The 21,097-nt window shown below is 49.1% G+C and overlaps 2 protein-coding genes across 2 annotated transcripts in view; one reads left to right on the top strand and one right to left on the bottom strand.

Annotated features, from left to right (window-relative positions):
* Positions 1–21,097, top strand: part of WNT5B (Wnt family member 5B) — a 78,987-nt gene that overhangs the window by 18,296 nt on the left and 39,594 nt on the right. The gene's annotated exons all lie outside the window — the stretch shown is intronic.
* Positions 13,972–17,974, bottom strand: FBXL14 (F-box and leucine rich repeat protein 14). Its single transcript, XM_009557111.2, has one exon. It carries the CDS (start codon positions 17,488–17,490, stop codon positions 16,288–16,290), a length of 1,203 nt encoding a protein of 400 aa, XP_009555406.2. The 5' UTR covers positions 17,491–17,974; the 3' UTR covers positions 13,972–16,287.

The following is a 21,097-nucleotide window of genomic DNA, read 5'->3' as shown; positions in this document are numbered from 1 at the left end:
CAGACTACCACAGAAGTAGTAGGATTGATAGGAGATTTGCTTTCAAAGCGAATCCTGATTTGACCTACGGTAGCAGTATGCTCATAGCTGTCTCAGTGTTGGTAATAGTCAAGTCTAATATTGGGTCCCCGTCAGCCGTGTCAAGCTGATCCCTTTTGCTGTGCAGGTGCCTGCAGATCCTCTAGCCACTCTCCAGTCAAGGCAGTTTCCAGCCTCTGAGTTTTGAGCTGAGTTTATGCCTGAACTGAACTCAAACTGGGAGTGCATCTCCATCGAACGCTTTAAAGTTGATCAGATTTTTTTTTTGTCCCAGCCACAAGGTAAAATGCAAAACTGTAACTCGGTCCCAGCTGTGCTCAAAAGGGTCACAAACCTTCCAGTGAACCTGGGTTGAGTTTGTGCCAAATCCCAGAACCAGGTGTATTTTTCATGTGTTTTTAGGACTGTGTGTTGTAAATGTCACACAGGTCTGAAATTTAGTCCCTAGAGCAAGCACAGCATGTGATCAGAGCACTGGGATTAGGGAAGAAGAGGAGGATTTTTCTTCAGATAATTATTGGCAGCTGAGTTGCCTGTGGGGGGAAAAAAAAGAAAAAGTTCTGCTAATGCTCAGCACCTTTAGAGTACTTACTGTAGAGTAGGCAGCACCAAAGTCAAAGGAGGAAATACCTGTCTGGTCTGTAATCTAAGGCACTCTTGGGTTAAAGAAGGATAATAGGTCATTATTATATCAAAGGCAGAAGACTTCACTGCTGTCTTTATAAATCTCTTATTTTCCTTAGTGCCTTTTCATACCGAAAAAAATCCCAGAGTGTTTAATCAGCATACCTAATTAATAGTGCCATCTCACATAATTCATCTTTATGGTGCTCTCCTGCATGGGGTTTTCACTGGTAGGTCTCAATGTGTTTTACAGAAGAGATTCTTCTTGTGATTACCCCTCTGCACATCGGGAAAGCAAAGGAGAAGGGAAGGTAGAAGAGACATGCTTAGGTTATGTGGCAAACCAAAGATGGGGTCAGCAATAAAATTCCATGTTCTTAGTTTTGGGCTCTGCTGGAACTACTCATCCAACCACTGAAGTGCATTTAGGGCTGGATGAAACACAGCAGCTATTGAAGCAATTCAGGACAGAAAGTGGAGGAAGGCAGAAACGTAATTATGCACATAGGGAGCGGTCACGTAGCCAAATGCCTGTGTTTGTGTAAAGTGACATGTTGTCTTTAATAACCACAAGTGTGGTCAGGCACCCATTTATTTCCTCTGAAAGACAACGCGCTGAGCAGGTCAGCACCCTCCAGCATGATGCTGAAACACTGGGTCAGTGTTGACTCAGAGGAAGAAGCTCCATCGCCTGAGTCACCCACATTGCTTCCTGAGGGACGCTGGTTTCCCCAGGAGTATCAGCGAGACCCAGCACTGCAATTCTGCTGAGATCAGATGAGATCATGACCTGAAATGGTCTGGCTGCAGTTAAATATAAAAGATACTGGGGAAAAAAAAGCCCACATTGCACTCTAAGGGCTAGGAGGGTGGTGTTTTGTTCTTTTTAATGATTTTGTCTTGCATTACAGATCTCTCTCCTGCATTCACTCCCCCTAAAAAAGAAGAAAAAAGCCTTCTTTAACTAACTTGGTAATAATAGTATGGTTTTAAAAGTACTTGTTTAGCCAATGCTGACTATATGCTTACACAGCTACCTCTGGCCTGGGAAAGATCGAAACCACAATGGCTAAGTATAGAGGCCTCTAAAATATCTTCATATATACAGTGCCTGAATACACAAACAGAACTGGTCTCTCTTCTGTCTACAGGAGCAATATTTTCCATAGGATTTGTATTGACAGAGGTTTTCTCCCTGGAGTTATGCATATTTATTAAAATAAAAGTCCTCTAGACTGCATCTATGTGCTGAATCCCAGTCCATAACCACCTTCAACCTGATAGAAGAAATATAATCTCTTCCTGAAGAAAAGTGCTTTTTCATTCTGTGTTGTAGCAGGCTGCTAACTAGGGATTGGGTTTTTTTAGTTTTTCTTTGATGGTTGTTTATTTTTGATGTGTTTAAAGGCGGGGGGGAGAGTGGGGGGGACACTCTTGCCAGGATTTCAGGCTTAGCTCATGGGAACAGCTAGTGCATGAAGGAGAAATGCTTCTATGGTTGAAGTGTGGTAGGATCCAAGGACTAAGTGATCAGAGCTGTGCTAGATGCTGGGCATACCGAGATGTATTCGCCTCTGTAAAGAAAGCATGTCTGTACACAGCAAGAAGCTAGCTGCTTGGATGAACTTTTGTGTTTGGCGCTTTGTAGTCTGTTTTCTGGACTACAAGTCTTTGTCTCTTTTGGAGGCTTGACCCCTGATTTCTCTGTGTGCCTTCCTTTAAGTCTTTGACTTAAACTTCTGCAGTTGCTTTTGGGCAGTTGCGGACAAAGCAGTTTCTCTATTCCTCGTCTATGAGTGTGATACCTCAAATATGTTCCTGCTGATTCCCGGCTGTGGGCTAGTTTTGTACTGACACAACATATTCTTGGGTAAACGACAGATTTCTCTGAACTGGGGTTGGCTCTACTTGCTTTGCGTGTAGCTGTAGGCAGTGCGTGACATCGCTCTGGTGGGAGCCAGGAGGTGGTAGAAGTGGCACACTGAATACATGCCCAAATCATGTGCTCCGGGGAGCAACACCTGGTTTACGAGATGTGCAGACATTGTGTAGGTGGTCCTCAGGCGCTCGTAGATTTTTTTTTTTTTCCTATCATTTCTGCCATGATTATCCTGGCCCTGGATTGTTTGCTGGCACACCAGCAACCCTGGAAACCCCCCAGTTTTGATAATAATAAGAGCTTGCCCTTTCTTTTTGGATACAGCAGCTTCTTTAAATGTTTCTGTACTGTGTTGTAGCTCGGTACTTCTGTTCAGTGATGAGCCTGAAATTGTGTCTCAAATATAGAAATGACGGTGCAAGCAGGAAACAAGTGCCTACTTCTGCGCCATGCCTTCTCTGAGTACAGTGACAGTCAGCACGATTGCTCTGCTGAGAACTGAGAAGGGATTTTTTCACTCTGTTTATGATTGGGAGACATCCTGTACTGGTGGCAGAATTGACAAGAGCCCATGAAGTTCAAAGGTCTGTAACTCTTATGCCTAGGACGTGGTCCAGCACCCAACTCAAACAGAAGTGGTTTCAGTCATCATGGCCTGTCGGGTCCCTCTTTTCACTTGCATCTTAAAGCTACACTAGAAAAATAAGATCCTTCTGCTTTGTGCAGCTGCACGTGAAACGCTGCTTGTCTTCACTCTTACTGAACTGAGCACATCCCTCTTGTTGCCATCAGTGGCCTCCTGGGTAGGGGACAGAAATGCAGTTCTTGTTGACTCCTGTAGGGAACACCGCTGTTAAATCAAGAGGTATGAGAGATTAGTCATAAGGAGAATAAAGGATTGGGGCTGGCAGGTGTCTATAAAATGAAGTAGTGAGAGAATTAGAGGGGAATACTGAATTATCACTAAGTCTTAAGAATCTTTAACAATTTACAAGTGTTCTGTCTTTACCATAAAGATATTATAATCTTTATTGTATATGTTACAATAATATTGTAAAATATAAAGTGTTTATAACATCCTGGTGAGCAAATCACCTTATGTTGTTGGAATTTTAGATTCAAGTCTTGCAGACCACAAACATTTGGGAGGATGATAGTTTCCAGACCTGTGTATCATACATCTAGAAATCTGCGTGTATAATGCAGCATGATAACTGGGCTCTATACAAGGCAGACCCTTCACAGAGGTGGAGCTGAGCGTGAGGACTACAGGAAAGGAATCGTATACTAGGCCATAAGAGGTTGCCCTAGACAGAAAAGTCCTCAACTCTTTTCTGCTGCAGTTGTGGAAAGGATTAACAGAGCTTAATCTGGAGGAAAAATTAGAATACTTAAGGTGGATAGAGAGAAAATATATTAGAAGTAAACTGGAAGTGTTTGGGTAAGGAGGGCTGCAGGCTATGCCCTTAGGGGAAGTTTTAGGACTGGGTAAGATAAACCCTTGTCAGAAATGATTCAAGTGTACTTGATCCTGTCTCCATGCAGAATTCGGACAGTGATCTCTGGAAGTCCCCAGTGTTTCAGTGATACTGTAAGTAGGGCTTTTCAAGGTTATCCATGGACAGCAGGCTGTGTATAAATAGAAAGACTCGAGACTCCTCAGGAACAGCAGGCTGGGGAAAAGATCTGCTTCTTCGGAAGTAGTAAAGGATAGCTCCCTTGTGGCACTATGCCCAGTGCTCGATTTTGTAGGATGAGAAGGTGAAGCTAGGGCTAACTCTTCATCTCTCCTTACATTTCTAGTGAATCACACAGTTCGCATCCTACACCACTAGTTACTGGTTATTCTGTGTCTCTTATCTTTGGATATTGAAGCTTTCAAGGTATCTTGGAGAGCAGATTCATCCATCTTCTAGAAGTTAGACATGTACAGAGTATCTTAAAATACATCACCCATAATGAGCAATTTTAAGCAGGCTAGGCATTCATCATTTTATCTTGCTGTCTTAAAACTCTGCAAAAAGTATCTGTGTGGATGGAGAGAAAGAGAGGAGCAAAAGACCTGATCCAAGAAAAAAACCCAAATAACGTTTAGGCAGTATTCAAAACTGGAGAATCGTAATCCCCAACTTAAGCACCACCTAGTTCCTGGAGGCATCTAAATCCCACAAATGATTCATTTGCCTTTTTCTCTGTTTGTTTGTCTGGTTCTTTAAATTATTTTTATTTTAACACCCCTTGGGTGTTGAGTGTTGGGTTTTTTTTTTTTGTTTTTTTTGTTTGTTTTTTTTTTTTACTTAACATGCCTGCCCAAAATTGCTTGAGTCTGATCATAGTCCAGAAAGAAAGCACCCTGGCCCTTCAGCCTCCTTGGACATTTTCAGAGCACGCTTAGTCCACATGGACGTAAGATCGAAAACACAGTGGTAGCTGCTACTTCATTTTGAAACATCTTATATAGCAGATGGATGGTTGGAAGGCTCAAGGATCAAAACCACCTTCTGTGTTTTATCCAACAGCTGCTTTATGCAACATCCTGAGAGGTTTTGGAAGGAGACGGTCTCCCAGAGTAAACACTCGTGGTCTATAGTCATTGCTTCCGCTGTGTACTCTTGTTTCTTGCACTGAATCTGGAATAATCATCCACACCGTAGCACAGCTTATATGGGAATAGTGAAGAGCAGCCGCTTCTCCTGGTCCTCACCTGAGGGCCAACGGTTAGTGCCTTCTCTGAGCGTGGTTTGAAGTGCCATGAAGGGAGGGAGGAATTAAAGCAGGTCTCCTGCTTCCTTAGGCTACTGTTCAAAAGCAGGGCATGTTGCTGCTTTCTCCAGGTATGGCTCAATTGTTCGCATGTAAGTGGGAGTGCAGCAATTTGAGGGCGGAGGAAAAGCAGCTAGTTTTGGATCACAGTGGATACAGGGAGTTTCTGGTGGCTCTGCGCAAGGTCCATAGCCCTCAGACAGAAGAGCCAGTAGCATTTCTCTTCTGGCCGGCCTGTGCTACGTGTGCTGACAGTAAGTGGCTCTGTGCCTGGTGAGAAGTTGTTTTTGAGCCTAGGAGGTGGCTGACTCTTCTCAGAGGCCATGAGAGCACCAAGGACCCTGACCCCAGGATCCACCCTTGGAGCAAGGCCCTTAAAAGTTGGGTGTTGCAACATGTGCATCTCTGGTGCCAAGTCTTTTTTGGATGTTGCTGCAAGTACCTTGTACAAGACCTCCTACATAATGGTTTCGCGGAACCAAAGTGCAGCCTGTCCAGTGGAGCACATCCCTTCTTCCTCCTTGTTTTTTCAGCTTGGTGAGGTTCACAGGTCTGGAATTGGTTGGTTTTTCTCAATCTGTTATTAAAAAAAAAAAAAAAAGAGGAAAAAACAACTTCTGGTGTCACTTCTGTGGAAGAGCATTTCTGTTCATTGCACAGTGCTGGAGTGGGACTTGTCTAACTTGGAGATAGGGTCTGTCCTGTAGGACAGAGGGGAGGCATGCTATTCAGCCAAGCCCTGATTTTGCTGGATCCAGCTGCAGTGGTTTAGGTTTCTAGCTGAGTCTGTCTGAAAGCGGCACAGAGCAAAACACAAAGAGAGGGAGGGTCGTAAGTACCCCCATTCTCTCCTGATAATCCCTTAAAAAATAATTGCAGGCCTAAACCTCTGGCCTCCAGCAAATTTTCCACTCGATTAGAGGCTTTTGTGAAGCTGGGGAAAAGGACACGCAGACTTGCACATTGTGCCGCTGCCCAAAACTTCCAGCTGGGATTTTTTCCATCAAAAGGGGATTTTAGTAAAACCATTATAAGGGGCTTAGTCACAGAAAAGCAGTTGAGCTGAGACAGGGGTAGATTAGCTTTAACATGCTTGTTTTTGGCACTAGGGACAGGGTGGAAGTTACACCCAACCGCTCACATGCAGCGTCTCCATGCCTGGCTGAGTCTCTGGCAGGTGTGTGCAAGAGATGATGTCTCCCCGTGTTCCCCCCGTGTTCCCAGGCCATGCTGTGTATGAAACTGGTGGAGGTGAGGGGAAGCCCTCACGCCGTGTGGTCTGGGTCTGGAAACAGTCTCTGCCACTGGATCGGTCTTTGGCGTGCCCTGGGTGAGTTTTTGCTAATAGACAGGTGCCTCTCGGGGTGGAAAACCATGAGGGGCAATAGCATTTGCAGCCTTGAAGACCGTGTCCTATCCACGCCTTTGATCTGCATGGGTGGTCTCAAGAGTCGCTGCAGAGACAGTCCTGGTGAAGATGTAGATAGAGCAGCTGGGAGAGCTGCAATCCGAGCCGTACCTGTTGTTGTGACTGGACTTTGGCCTTCAGGGCTGTCAAGGCGGCGCTTTTTGTCAGCTCTGCATTTGTTTGATGAGACTTGTTGTTGCCTGAAATAAAAGCCATGATGGCTAAAGAGTCTAAACAGATAGAGCTGGGCTGTTGGAGCAGTTCCTGCTGCTGGAAGCTCTTCCACAGCCTACACTCATACACCAGTGTTTCTGGGGCTCTGGGCGGCAGAGCCTGGTGTGGGAAGAGTAGGACGATATCCTCTGCACTTGGTCAGTTTTTCTGTCCTGACCCTTGCTCTCCAGGGCTACCTTCGGCTGGAAAACTCATTTCAGTTTTTGCTGCTTCAAATGGCAGAAGGCAGCAGGACTAGAGTTGGGAGAGGTGGATGCCAAGCACTGTTTGGCCACTCAAGGATTTAGGATGTAACCGTAGTCAAGTTGCTTCCACCTCTCTTTCCCCATTAGTGATGATACTTCCTTTTCTGATGTCATGCATGTAATGAGACATGTCTAGTAAATTATTTATAGTTCCTTCTGAAAAAGACATCATCACTGTATCTGTAGCAGTGTGAGAAGTAGATTAAAAAAAACCTGTTTGGGTTTAGGTGCTAAAAATTACATATGCGTACAGCTCCAGATACTTTAATCACTATGGAGGTATCCCACAGAGTAACCTTGCCAACAACTTAGCAAAGCCCTGCACAATGAAACTGAGCTAAAATAATCTAAGCATTAATTTAAATTTGATCCTCCCTTTACTATTCTCATACTCACACCCTTTAAAAAATAAATTATTTTCCTAGTGTTGAGCTATAGATGTCAAGAGATGCCGACTTCAGACCAAAGTACCAAGTCTAGGATGGATGTTTTTCAGTAGGCAGCCAGTTCGGGCTGGCGTGTGTAGATGTCATGCAGCAGTGGGATGCGTTGACCACTGGTCCAGCTGCATGTGCTTTGCCATTTTGATTCATGGAGCAAACCCACAGAAGACTTGCCCACCTTGAGACTGAGTGCAGGGGTATGATTGAATTAAGCAATGGGAATCGAGTCCTGGTGATGATCATAGGATAGTTAGGGTTAGAAGGGACCTTAGAGATCATCTAGTTCCAATCCCCCCTGCCACGGACACGGACACCTCCGACTAGATCAGGCTGCCCAAGGCCCCATTCAACCTGGCCTTGAACATCTTCAGGGATGGGACAGCCACAATTTCCCTTGGCAACCTGTTCCAGAATCTCACCACTCTCATGGTGAAGAAATTCTTCCTAACGTCCAGTCTAAATCTGCCCCTCTTCAGTTTATACTCATTCCCCCTCATCCTATCACCACAAGCCTTTATGAATAGCCCCTCTCTAGCTTTCCTGTAGCCCCTTCAGGTACTGGAAGGATGCTATAAGGTCTCCTCTGAGCCTTCTCTGCTGCAGGCTGAACATGCCCTACTCTGTCAGCCTGCCCTCATAGAGATAGGACAAGATGAGATGGCCTCAAGTTATGCCTGGGGACGTTTAGATTGGATATTAGGAAAAATTCCTTTGCTGAAAGGTTTGTCAAGCACTGGAACAGGCTGCCCAGGGAAGTGGTGAAGTTGTCATCCCTGGTGGTTTCAAAAATCACGTAGATGTGGCATTTTGGGACATGGTGGTAGTGGGCTGATGGTTGGACTGGATGATCTTGTAGATCTTTACCAACCTTAATGATTCTGTGCTGAGCAGCAACCGAGTTTCCATCCCTTTGTAGCTTCGACCTCGCCTCTCCCACACTGGTTCGTGCGTGCACAGCCGTGATCCAGGGCTATCCAAAAGGCCGTCTGTTGGTCACCAGGGGCGAGGCGTGGGTTGACCTGGTGGCCGGCGGCACTCGGCGGGCAATGCTGCCGCCCGGCGGAGCGGAGCCGCGCCTGCAGGCGGAGCGGCGGGTCCTCGGGAGGGAGTGGGCGCTGGGAGGTGGGGAGGGGAAGCGGCGGCTGCCGGTGGCCCTGCGGCTCCGGGCAGGAGGGGAGCATGGAGGGAGCGATGGGGGCTGCGCATGGAAAACTGGGGCTCCAGACAGAGGAATGGATGGAGGGTGCGGGCAGAGAACTGGGGATGCGGATAGAGGGGTGGATGGGGGCTGTGGACAGGGAATTGGGGGTGCAAATGGAGGGAGGGATGGGGTCTGCAGACAGAAAATTGGGACTGCAGGTGGAGAATTGGGGCTGTGGATAGAGGGGTGGATGGGGGCTGCGGATGGAGAATTGGGGATGCAAATGGAGGGAGGGATGGTGACTGCAGATGGAGAATTGAGGGGATGGATGGATGGATGGATGGATGGATGGATGGAGGATGCGGGCAGAGAATTGGGGGTGCGGGTAGAGGGAGAGATGGTGGCTGTGGGTAGAGAGATGGGGATATTTCACCCAGCTCACACCAATGCAGTATCATAAGCAGCCTTCACTTTTCTGTATTAGCATGTTGTCCCATCTGGTTTTCTAGGTGTTTGGCAAGCGAGTGTCCCAAGGATCTCATTGTCCCCATCACCTCTGGGCAGCCACAGGGAATTGGTGGCACATAGGGTTCTTGGGCCAAGTGGCTAGAGCTAAGAAGCAGGCATTGCATCCCAGGCAGCTCCACAAGCCTGTGGGAGTGGAGCAAGCCAGCTTGCCTCTGGCAGGAGCAGTCTTACAGGACTTCTCCCTGGCTTGTGGCAGAAGGAGTTTATAGCATTGAAGGATATGCATGCTTTGTGTTGAAGCTGGGGCGCCAGGCACATGGTTGTGGCTGTCAAGAAAGGAGAGAATGCCAGGGTTTTATTGCTGCTAGGTGTTTTAGCTTGCTGAACGAGGAGGGGGGCTTCTAGCCGCAGAGCTGCAATCGGTGTGCCCGTAGGGCACTGCCTGTACGCGTTTGGTGCTGACCTGCTGAGCCCCTTAAGTTGCCCAGGAGTTGTAAAGTTTGGATGCTTTAGAGGAGAAGGAGGGAAGGGAGGAGGAAGACGAGGATGAGGATGAACCTCAGATATAAATGGGTTTGTTTGGGTTTGGGGTATTTTTTAAGTTAGAAGGGGAATTGCTTCATCTTCAAATCACTAAACTGTGCCTGGAGACACAAGACTCAAAGGAAGGAAAATAACTAGAAGGAGTTGTCCCTTTCTAGATCTGAGACAGTTGCTGTAGCAGAATAGGAGTTTGGTTTATGTCTCAGTAACCCTCTCATGTGGAAATACTTGCTCAGGGCATGTATCCAGGCCCTGGCATTAAATTTTTGACACCCTTTCCAAAACACGCCTCAGATTTTAGGAAATCATTTAGGAAAATCCCATTTCCGTTCATCTTTCTGTCGTAAGGACAGATCAGATTTAGATCTTTCGAAGTCTCTGTGGTGCTATTTCAGGTTGGGCTGCCATTGAGCTAATATATTTGGTAAATTTAATTAAAGAAGGGGGAGAAGCACTAGCATCCTTGCCAAACGTGGCTGGAGTCTAAGTTCTGGCACAGGAGCCTGACGAACCCTCTCCAGCTCTTTCTTCCATGCAGCTTGAGGCTGGGGAATTGAGCAGAATGGCCTTGCTGGCTGGCTGCAGCGGGGCGTGTCATGCAGCCTAGCCAGCAGCTCTGGCATGGGGCCTCACCGATATCCTTAGGGGTCTTCACATCCAGCTCGCACCACCCAGTCGAGTTTATTGATTATCTTTCCTCCTCTACAGAAGGGACTATTAAAGAGCTGCAGGCTAAAGAGCAGAATTTAAGGCAGAAGAAGGAGACAGAGGAAACAGAAAGTGTCCACTTTGCTAGAAGCATCCCATGCACATACATAGCAAGGCTGTCAGATCCGAGGACACATAGCTTTGAGCAGTTGGCAGCCTGTGCTACCTTCTAGCTTTGGTTCCAAAAACTTTGGGTGTCTTGGCCACCCGACTCTTATTTTAACTCTTCCCTTAACTCTTCCCTGACCATCAAAGGCAGGTTCAGTAGTAAACACAGAGATCACCTCTCATCCTAGCAAAGGCCCCAGGTGGTTTGCATGACAGCTGCCCCGTGACCCCGTTATTTATTAATGGAGAGACAAAGGGACCTAGAATCACCATGACAAAATGACTCAGCTGAACCCGCAGCGTAGGGTGGGAAGGTATAAAATGTATAAATCTGTCATGCACAGACCTCCCATATGCTAGTCCAAGGGCAGTAGGACCCAGGTGGAGCCTCCTTTTCCTCCCCAGCTCCCTGGGAGAGGAGCCAGCTACAAGCTCTGGCCAGGGGAGCAGCTGCTGCAGCAGACCAGAGACCCCCATGCACACACCGACTTTGCTGCAGCTTGCAAGCTGGCATCTCCCACCACTGCCCCTTGGTCCTCAGCCACCTCCTCTCCTGCCCACTCCCTTCATTCCCCCTTGGCATTGCTCCTGCTCTGCTCCACTTTCTGCCACCACCTCGCAAGCGTGGCCCCTCTGCTCCCCATAGCCACTGGTCTGTAAAGTGTGTCCCTGGTTCATCCACCATCATCCATGCCTTGGCTTGCACAGCTGTAGGCAAGGGACCTAACCAGCACGGCTGGGTGGGCTGGGAGCTCTTTTGTTGGGCACTACAGCGAAGGCTGGCACCAAAGCCACCACTGGCACACCATGGGCTCACAGACGCAGGCAGGAGACATCCAGCTTGCTGCCAAATAGTTGGAGGGGGTTTATGGTTTTCTATTCTAGCTGCCAACTGAGTCATATTCAAAAATTGAAGAGTGGCTGGAGAGTGAAAATTAAGTTTCTTTGTTACCCTGAGGAGTCATATGGCAATTGATCTATGGTTGCTGGCAATGGATTATTTATTTAAAGAAATATTTCTCTTTACTAGCAAACACGTGTGTTCCTCCAGCCTTGGCCTCGCTGGACAGGGAAGCCTGTGTATGTGTCCAAGGGGGTGATACCATGCTGAGGCATGAAAGGAAGGCATGAGGAGCACTTGCTCCATCTACAGGAACAGAGTAGGGTGCCCAAACATTGGGCTTCAGGGAAGCTTTGGTTTCAGCAGCTTCCTCTGGCTTGGATTCCTCTTAAAGAGCATGCCAGACCTTGTGGGCAATGCTTTCGGCTTGCTTTTTTTAAGTGGGGAGAGGAAGTTTGGGGGCAGGGGTTTAGGAAAAGAAAATCCCATCCTAGTTCTGATTACAGAATTTATGAGCACACACACATTATATTTAAACAGAGATGCCCCCCCTATTATCCATGTGAATGTGGGGCTTAATAAGAAGAGATGCCATTTTCACTCAAATCAAGCAGGAACAAACCTACCTTGTGAGATGTGTATCATTCCCCATCTGTGGCTGGAACTGCTGCCTACCCCAGGAACATTTACATTTTCAGTGGTAATGGGAACCTGATCTGGAATTCCCGTTGTTTATAATGTTCATACACATCCATCCTCTTTTTCTGTCAAGAAGTTACTGTAAACTTAAGGCAGGAAGGACAGACCCCACACCTCCCATCAAGGCAAGGAAGATGGATATAGTGTCAGGCTCAATTAGATCCAATTGTAGTAGCTTTCCCTAAAGCTAACAATGCAGCTTTTGTGATGGACACCCAGCAGAAAGCCTGGAAGTCTTGGAAAGAAGGGGGGGGAACCAACACACACCCCAAAGTACAAACCTTCAGATGGCTCAGGTCTTCAAGATGTGGAGGACATACTGTTTCTTTTTTAAGAGGGATGGAGTTGGATACTGTTTCTTTTTCCCCTTTGAAATACTGATATAAAGGGGTGAGGTGGTTAGAGCTGGCAAGAAAGAAGTACGCCCAGTCCAGCTTCAGCCAAAAATACCTGTGGAGGTAGAGGCTAAGTCCCTGGGACAGGGTGGCCCTGGAGATGGAGGGGTCCTCCTTTGGTAAGGCATCTGAGCCACCTGGAGCAGCTCCCCAGCAAAGGCTGCTGGAGCGGCTAGTGGAGGGGGAACAAAGTGGCCTGCTCAGAGCTGGAAGTGCTTAAAATGCAAATGTACAGGAACTTCAGACCATCCCCCTCCCTCCTCCTCGGCGTGGAGGAAAGCAGCTTAAATACAGCCAGGCCTGGAGAGGAATGTTAAAAAGAGGGGAAGAATCGCCCTCCTCCTTTCCATAGGGACCCGGGCCCGGCCAGATTGAGTATGCATGACTGAGCAAGCAAGCAAGGACAGCTCCTCTTTTAACTTCCCTGAACAATGGCTCCAGCTTCTTCCACCATTTCGCATTCCCCCTCCTTCGAGGCAGGAAGGGGGCAGCGGGCGAAGGAGCCCTGCCACCGGGCTGGGGGACGACAGGCTTTGTCGCTGCCCTATAAACACTGCTTAAGCTCCATCTCCAACAACAATAAAAAACCCACATCGTGCAAGACTAAAAAGGGACCCCGTTGGGTTAAAAGTCATATGCTGAGGAGCAAGATTATGGCGTAGGACAAAGGACACCTTAGATTAGTCAAACTTTTGTTGGGTTTTTTTTGTTGGTTTTTTTTTCTTCCTTTTTTTTTTTTTTTTTTTTTAGTTCCAGTTTGCTTCCTCTTTAGTTTTAGCCTGGACACTGGAAACCAACAAAGACATTTTGGATTTCCCAGGTTCTTATGTGCTGATAAGGGCAGTTTTTGGTGTTTGTCACTGCTGTGAAATGTTTTGGGGTTTTTTTGATGGGTTGAAGACCCAGAGTGGGCCTCTGTTTAAAGTAAATCATAAAAGCCCTCTACCTTGAGCTTTAAAAAAAAAAAAAAAAAAAAAAAAATAAAGAAATGAAGCCCTTCTGCCCCCCTTCCGAATGTCTTTCTCTACCACTGAATACTTGATTCCCCTGCTAGCCAGCTTCAGCACCTTAGGTTTGTCTGACCTCAGACTGAGCTAACAACTCACACCGATGCTCAGCTAAACCCTGTTTCTCCCCACGGATGCTGCGAGCACCCTTGCAGATGAGGCTGATCCTACCAAACTCCTTCTTTCCAAACTCTTCATGATGATTTTGCTTAACATCCTGCACAGGAGGCACCATCTCTTACGTCCTTCTCCTCCTCTGTCACTCACGGGAACGAGACCAAGCAGTCCCAGGCCCCTAATGTGACCGGTGTGGCATACTTACCAAACCCAACCGAGAGATAAATAGATAAACGTCTTTAAAAAGCACAGACAACACAGATACGGCTTTCTTTTTTTTTTTTTTCAAAAACATACTTCATATTTCCTCTTTTATTATATAAATATGTTTAACCTTTTACTGTAAGAATATAAAATGTTTTAAGAGGATCTTTGTTATTTTTTTTTATACAAATTCACAAACAGTACAATTAATCCATAGGGGTTCTCTGGGTTTGCGTTAACTCCATGGTCTGGCCTGTTACTGTGGAGGATTTGAGATTTTTGACAGATGAGCACAAAAAAAGCCAAGATATTTTTCTTTAAAAAAAAAAAAAACAACAAACAAACAAAAGAACCAAAAAAACCAAACTTACTCTTCCTCTTTAAAATAATTAGAAAAAAAAATATCTAAAGACCCAGCTCCATTTTATTGACAGAACAGAGATGAGACAGATGAACGCCAGTCTCCTCCCCTTCACATTGCAGCCTCCGGGCCTGCAGGCCAGCTCTGCTCCTTTCCACCTACAACCAGGAAGCCTCGCATAGTGACCTTTTGTAGGTGATTTGGGAGGGGAAAGCATTTGCATATATATAATTTTTCTTTTTTTAAAATGAACTTGCATTTTACATGTTTCTGTTAACAGTAGCCCAATCCTCAGCGTGGGTTCTCACATTACACATTTGTCGTAGAAGAGTAAAAATGCAGAAGCACAGTTTGGCTCCCCGGTCCCCAGTGAAAAGGGAGAGAGAGGCACAATCAGAATGTGAAGAGGGGACACGATAGGGTAAGCTTAAAAAACCAAAAATTTTCTTTAAAAAAGGGGGCAGGAGTGGGGAGAAAAAGAAGAACAAACCCAAGGGGCATTTTTCCAGTCTAGGCACAAAAATGTTGCAATCTCAAAATCTCTTTCCTGTAAGAATTCCAGGGCTTTTGAGGAGGAAAAAAAAAAAAAAAAAGTAACAAATTAAAACGAGGTAGCCAGACATCATATATATATTTATATATATAGAATATATTCAGCAGAAAAAAAATGTACTTAAAAATCCACAAGAACAGCAACTTCAAATGTCTTTAAAAATAAAACCATGTAAGAAAACAAATACTGTGAAGAGAATGAGTGAGGAAAACTGGGATCAGTTACAGGATGTAAGCAAGGGATAGATGGGAAAGTAAGAGGCTGCTTTTGTAGCAGTATTTTTTTTTATGCGTTTCAAAATAAAAACAGGTCACAGTATCAAATGAAGCAGAAATGAAGCTGGAAATTCTTCCTCCCCTGGGCAGAGGGGAGCTAGCCACCCCTTCTACCTGCTCACCCCCGACCGAAAGAGGAATGGATATGTAGCTGGATATGTCTCTCCCTGTCGCCAAGAAGAAGGAAGGGAGAAAAAGAGAATGATGAAAGGGAAGACAAGTCTCGGTAACTCTCAGTGTCCTCCTGTGCACAGGAAGGCTTAAGAGACTGGGGTCAGAGTCGAGTCCCCACAGCGACAGGAGAAAAGGAGGAAATGGTGTCTTGATCTCCAGTAGAGAGATGGGGAGAAAGAATGGAGTGCCTAGGCTTTTCCATTAACCGTAGTGCAGGATGACACGGAAGCATACTGACAAAAGGAAAAGCTACAGATATCTCTAGTCTCAGTGCAGTGGAGAACTGGAATAGTGGGAGGTTGTATCCGCCCACAGCAGAGAATAACATGGAACTGGAGATTGAAAACAGATTTAAAAAAAAAATATTAATTAAAAAAAAAAAAAAATCAATGTACCTAGGGAGCAGTATTTCTGTCACAATTCCCAGCTGGCAGGGGAGGGGCAAGCGCAGAGGTGGAATGGTTATTTTACCAAAAGCTGTGTCTGTGCCCAGCACAGGATGACTGGGTGGCCGGGTACATAAGTGTAGCTAGGAAGCTTTTTCTGCTGTTGTTATTGTTCGTTCCCATCTCCATTCCCACTCTCATAAACCAAAAAGAACCTATTCTGAACACATGGCAGAACAAGGGTCTTTCTTTATCCATCCTTAGTGCGCAAGGGGATGGAATTGGGGAGTGGGGATCAAGAGGGGTGTCTCTAGCCCCAGTGCATTAGTGTGGGCTTCTACCTCTTCTGCAGGAAAGGATGCTGTGGGGCAAGGGGGAGCTCTGTCTTCCCAGCATAGAGCTGGAAGCATGACCTGGGAAAAAGATAGGTGCTTTCTCTCCTCCTGCTCCCTGTTCCTACTCCTCCAGAGCAAGGCTAGGTAGGTAGGCAGCACAGACAGGTCGAGGATAAACTCTCTTTCTCTGTGTTCCTCCCTCTGGTGCCAGGGTGCGTGGGTAGCATGGCTCTGTGCGTGCCCCTCTCTCTCTCTCTTTCTGTCCTCCATTGCAGCAGTCAGTCAGTCATTGAGTCCCTCCAGAGGAGATGGGAGGTCTCGGGGTGCCCCCCTCGTCTCACCTGACCTTCTCGCTCTCAGTCATTTCCCAAAGTCCCAGGTTGAGCACCTTGAGGCAGGGCAGCTGGGTGATGCGCTCCAAGCCCCGCTTGGTAATGCGGGTGCAGCCATAGAGATCGATGCCCGTGAGCTGGCTGAGGTGTTCGGCGATGAGCTCCAGGCCCTTGTCAGTGATGCGGACGCACTGGCCGATGTTGAGGGTGCGGAGCCCGTGCATCTGTCGCACCATGCGGTTGATGCCCTCGTCGCTAATGTGGCAGGAGCAGAGGGAGAGGGAGCGCAGCCCATCCAGGCCCTGTGCAATGTAGGCCAGGCTCTGGTCCCCCACCTTGTCGCAGAAGGAGACGTCAAGGCCGGACAGCCGCAGGCTGCCCATGGCCAGATGCATGATGCCCGTGTCGCTGATGTTGTCGCAGGAGCGCAGGTTGAGGCTGCGCAGGCTGCTCATGTGCGACAGGTGCAGCAACCCCGCGTCCGAGATGCCCCCGCAGAAGCTGAGGTTGAGCTGGCGGAGGCGGCCCAGCCCGCGGGCCAGGTGCTTGAGCGAGAGGTCGCTGAGCTTCTGGCAGTCCTGCAGCGTGAGCTGCTCCAGGCCCAGGCAGCCCTCCGCCGCGCTGCGCGTCATCCCCGCCAGGTGCCCGATGCCCACGTCGGAGAGGTGCCGGCAGGAGCGCAGGTTGAGGCTCTTGAGCCGCTGCAGGCCCCAGGCAATGAGGAGGAGGCCGGTGTTGGTGATGTTGCTGCACCCACCAAGCTCCAGCACCTCCAGGCCCTTCAGGTACTGGGCGATGCGGCCCAGGCTGCTGTCCGTGATTTGCTTGCAGAGGCTCAGGTTGAGCGAGCGCAGGGAGCTGATCTCCGCCACGAAGGCGTGGCCCAGCCCGTTGTCGGTGAGGTTGTAGCAGCCGCTGAGGTTGAGGCTCTCGATGTCCGCCATGCCCTGGATCACGTAGCTCAGGCTGCGCCGCAGCGACAGGATCTGCACCCGCCGGATGCCCCGCGCCGCCAGGCTGGGGAAGAGCGAGGGGTTGGCGCGGCGCAGGTGCAGCTTGGCCTCCACGCCCCGCCACACCGAGCGGTGGTAGGCGGCGTCCCGCCACGCCGTGCACACCTGCGCCGCGCGGCCCTTGTCCCGCACCTCCAGGTACCCGAAGATCATGGCCAGCAGCTCCGGGAACAGGCACGAGATGTGCGTTTCCATCGCACGCCCGCGCCGGGCCGGCGCCGACCTCCCTCCTCCTCCTCCACGCCGGGACCCGGGGCCGCTTCCGCTCGGGGCCCGCCCGCCTTTCCGCTGCGCTCCGCGCTCCTCCCCGCCGCTCACATCGCCGGCCCGGCCCGCGGGAGACGCTGCTGCGCGGCCTCCTCCTCCTCCTGCTCCTGCTCTAGGGCCGCACCGGGCGGGCCGCGCCGCTTCTCCCGCCGCGCCGCTGCGGCCTGTGCTCGCCGCCCCGCATCGCGGCGGCCCCGGCCCCGCCGCCTCCCTTTGTCTCCCGCCGCCGCCGCCGCTCCTCACACAGCGCGGCCCCGCGCCCAACGCATCGCGCGGCGGCGAGGGAAGGCGGCGGGGAGAGAGCGAGAGAAGGGAGGGACAGAGAGAGAGAGAGAGAGAGAAGGGAGGAAGGAAGGAAGGAGGGAGAAGGGCAAAGAGGAAGCCGCGCAGGGCCCGGCCCGCCCCGCTGCTCCGGTACCGGCTCCGCCGCCCCGGCCGCCCGCTCCGCCGCGCCGCTCGCTGCTGGGCCCCGGGCGCTGCGCGCCGGCCGGGCGGGAGGGGGAGGAGGAGGAGGGAGGGGGCGGCGCTGGGACGGGCCTGGCGGCGGAGCCGACTACATTCACCGCTCCCACTCTTCCACCCCCCCCCGCGCCGCTTGCGCAATGGTACGATCCGGAACACTCCGAGCTTGTCGCCCTGGTAACAGCGCGGCCCATTGGCTGCGCGCCGCCGTTAACCATTGCCGCGCCGGAGCCGCCGCCCCGGGTCGAGGGGGCGCCTGGGCGTCGCGGGGCTCCGTCCCACGTTCCCACCGTCCGGGTGGCAGAGCTCCCCCCGCCCCAGCGCAGACCAGGCAGCGCCCTCGCTGCTGGGGCCGGGAAATAAAACTCCCCAGGACTCGATTTGGAGTTTTGGAAAGCAAACACCCTTTATCAGTCCTGGGCAACACGAGGAGCGATCTCCATCAACCATGTGCAGCCAGACAAGAGCTGGGACAGGGTGTGTGTCCCACTGACATGCGTGGGGATAAATCTTCCCAGAGAGCTTATGCATAGTCTGTTACTTCCCAAGAACTAATTTTAATGTTATTATGAACTTCACAGTAGCCAAATCTCTTGCTGATTTAGAGCTTTTGACCTGACCTTGAGACAGGGAGAGACCCCGAGCAGAGGTGATCCCACAGCAGACACCCCTGTGAAGCACAGATCACTGTGATCGTCTCCAATGGATGAACCACGTCTGGGAAAACACCGTCTTAAAGAAAACAGGCTGTCAGAGGGACATTCTGTCTGACTTTTAAAGAACATAGTTACTCAGATGAAACTTATCTCTGCTTTAGCTCAAATCAAAGTATTCCACTTTTGGTAATGGTAACTGCTCCTTGTATCACTTCAGGCCGCCCTGCTGCCCCGTGCGCCCCTCAGCCCCTGCCACCGACCCCTCTCAGCATTGGGGTTTGCTGAGGGCTGCATGGGGTAGGGCAGTAAACAAACCCCTGAGGCCCCTGGGGAGCCCTGGGGTGCTGGACCCCCTGAGCAGGGACCAGGGCTCATGATAGACCTGATAGCGACTTCCTAGCGCCTGAAGAGGGGCTACAAGAAAGATGGGGAGGGACTTTTTATGAGGACACGTAGTGAAAGGACAAGGGGAAATGCCTTCAAATTGGAAGAAGGCATTGGGAAGAAATTCTTGATGATGATAGTGGTGAGGCACTGGCACAGGTTGCCCAGGGAAGTTGTGGATGCTCCATCCCTGCAGGTGTTCAAGGCTAAGTTGGATGGGACCTTGAGCAGCTGGGTCTGGTGGGAAGTGTCCCTGCCCAGGGCAGGGGGGGGTTGGAACTGGATAATCTTCAAGATCCCTTCCAACCCAATCCACTCTACGAGTCCATGATGCTGCAAGGGGAAAGTGAGCAACTGCTTCACCTGTGCCTGCTGAATCGCAGGCTGCTGTGATTTGCAGCTTGGCCTCGGGGCATCCTGATGGCCTTGAGGAGCAAAGTTTGGGAACCCTATGTCTAGCCATCCCTGCAGGAGCGATAGGAGCATGGCTGTAAACAGCTCAGAGATCTGGGGAATTAACAAGGTTGCTAGAGCTCTGGGTGGACCATTTTAGGGTCTCTGTGATGGGAAATGGAAAAACTTCTGAAAATAGCTTTCAGCTAATGGTCTTCTTGAACTACCTCAAAAATAGTTGAAGTACTCACATGAACGGAGCAATTTCCAGTGATTTCCAGCAATTTCAAGAAAAAGTGTTGGATATGCATGTTTCCTGTATGTCTTTAGCCTCATGTAATGGTAACTATACATTTTTCAGCACTGGGCAGTGTTGCAGCAGTGTTAAAAATGGGTTAAGTTCTACCAGAGATCAGGTATGGCTTTTCAAAACAGTTTCAAAAGAGCAGGACTGCCGTTCTCTGCCAAAAGGCTGTAAAGAAAAAAATAAAGTTCACATCTGTTCAACACGACAGGGCGTGTTTTAATACTGTTTGGATTACTAAAATACTATTAAAAAAGCCTAGCTACTGACATGCTTGCTGTACCAAGACTTTCACTAACCTGAAGCAAATAGGCTCTATTTTAATCATCATCTAAATTTATCTGCTGCAGAAACACCCATGGCTCCATCTTCACATACAGATTCCATATTAGTAGATTCTGATGACTACTTAGAGGTTAAACGTTTAGATTTCATTTTATTTCCTTTTTGCTTTGAGTTGGAAGCAACCCACATTGAAGGACTTTGAGGCCCCGAGCCTGCAATGAGATCCCCGTGCGCATAAGCATCCCTATCGACATTAGGCTGTGGTTTGGCAATGTAGAAAATCCAGCAGCACAACTCCTATTACTGGCTCAAAAATGGGGTGGCCTCATGATATGAAGCGCTGACCTGGTATTCATGCACTCTGCCTGCTCAAGTTAATTCAAGAAGTTTTTGACAGGTTAACTTTTTACTAGCAGACTTTATGCCAGATCAGGTATCACTGTACACAGCTCCAGCCAGATCAGGTATCGTCTGCACCCCTGCGGCTGGCATATGGCCAGTGTAAAATTGGCGTTGGCTCCATACCGTTCACTCTGGCTCATTCAGCAGGAGTGTGTTCATGTGCCTTGACCTGATCTCGATCAAATTTATGCTCCTGGGTGATCCAGCAGTGTGTAGACCTGGTTTTAATGGTCGTGGAGCCACAGCCCCACACAGACACTGTACTGGGGTGTCACCCAGTAGAAATTATCTTTGTAGTGTTATTATTTTGCGCTGTGGCAGGGGGCTGGTGGTTAACCATGGGTTAATAAGAAAATGATTAAAAGGGATAGATTTTTATAGCAGCCTTCCAGTACATGAAGGGGACCTACAAGAAAGCTGGGGAGGGACTTTTTACAAGGGCGTGTAGTGATAGGATGAGGGGGAATGGCTTTAAATTGAGAGGGGGAAGATTTAGATTAGACATTAGGAAGAAATTTTTCATGATGAGGGTGGTGAGGCACAGGTTGCCCAGGGAAGCTGTGGCTGCCCCATCCCTGGAGGTGTTCAGGGCCAGGTTGCATGTAGGTTTGAGCAGCTGAGTCTGGTGGGAGGTGTCCCTGCCCATGGC

This window comes from Cuculus canorus, chromosome 1 (genome assembly GCF_017976375.1).
Source record: "Cuculus canorus isolate bCucCan1 chromosome 1, bCucCan1.pri, whole genome shotgun sequence".
In the NCBI taxonomy this organism is placed as follows: domain Eukaryota; kingdom Metazoa; phylum Chordata; class Aves; order Cuculiformes; family Cuculidae; genus Cuculus; species Cuculus canorus.
This window is presented reverse-complemented; position numbering and strand designations above follow the sequence as displayed.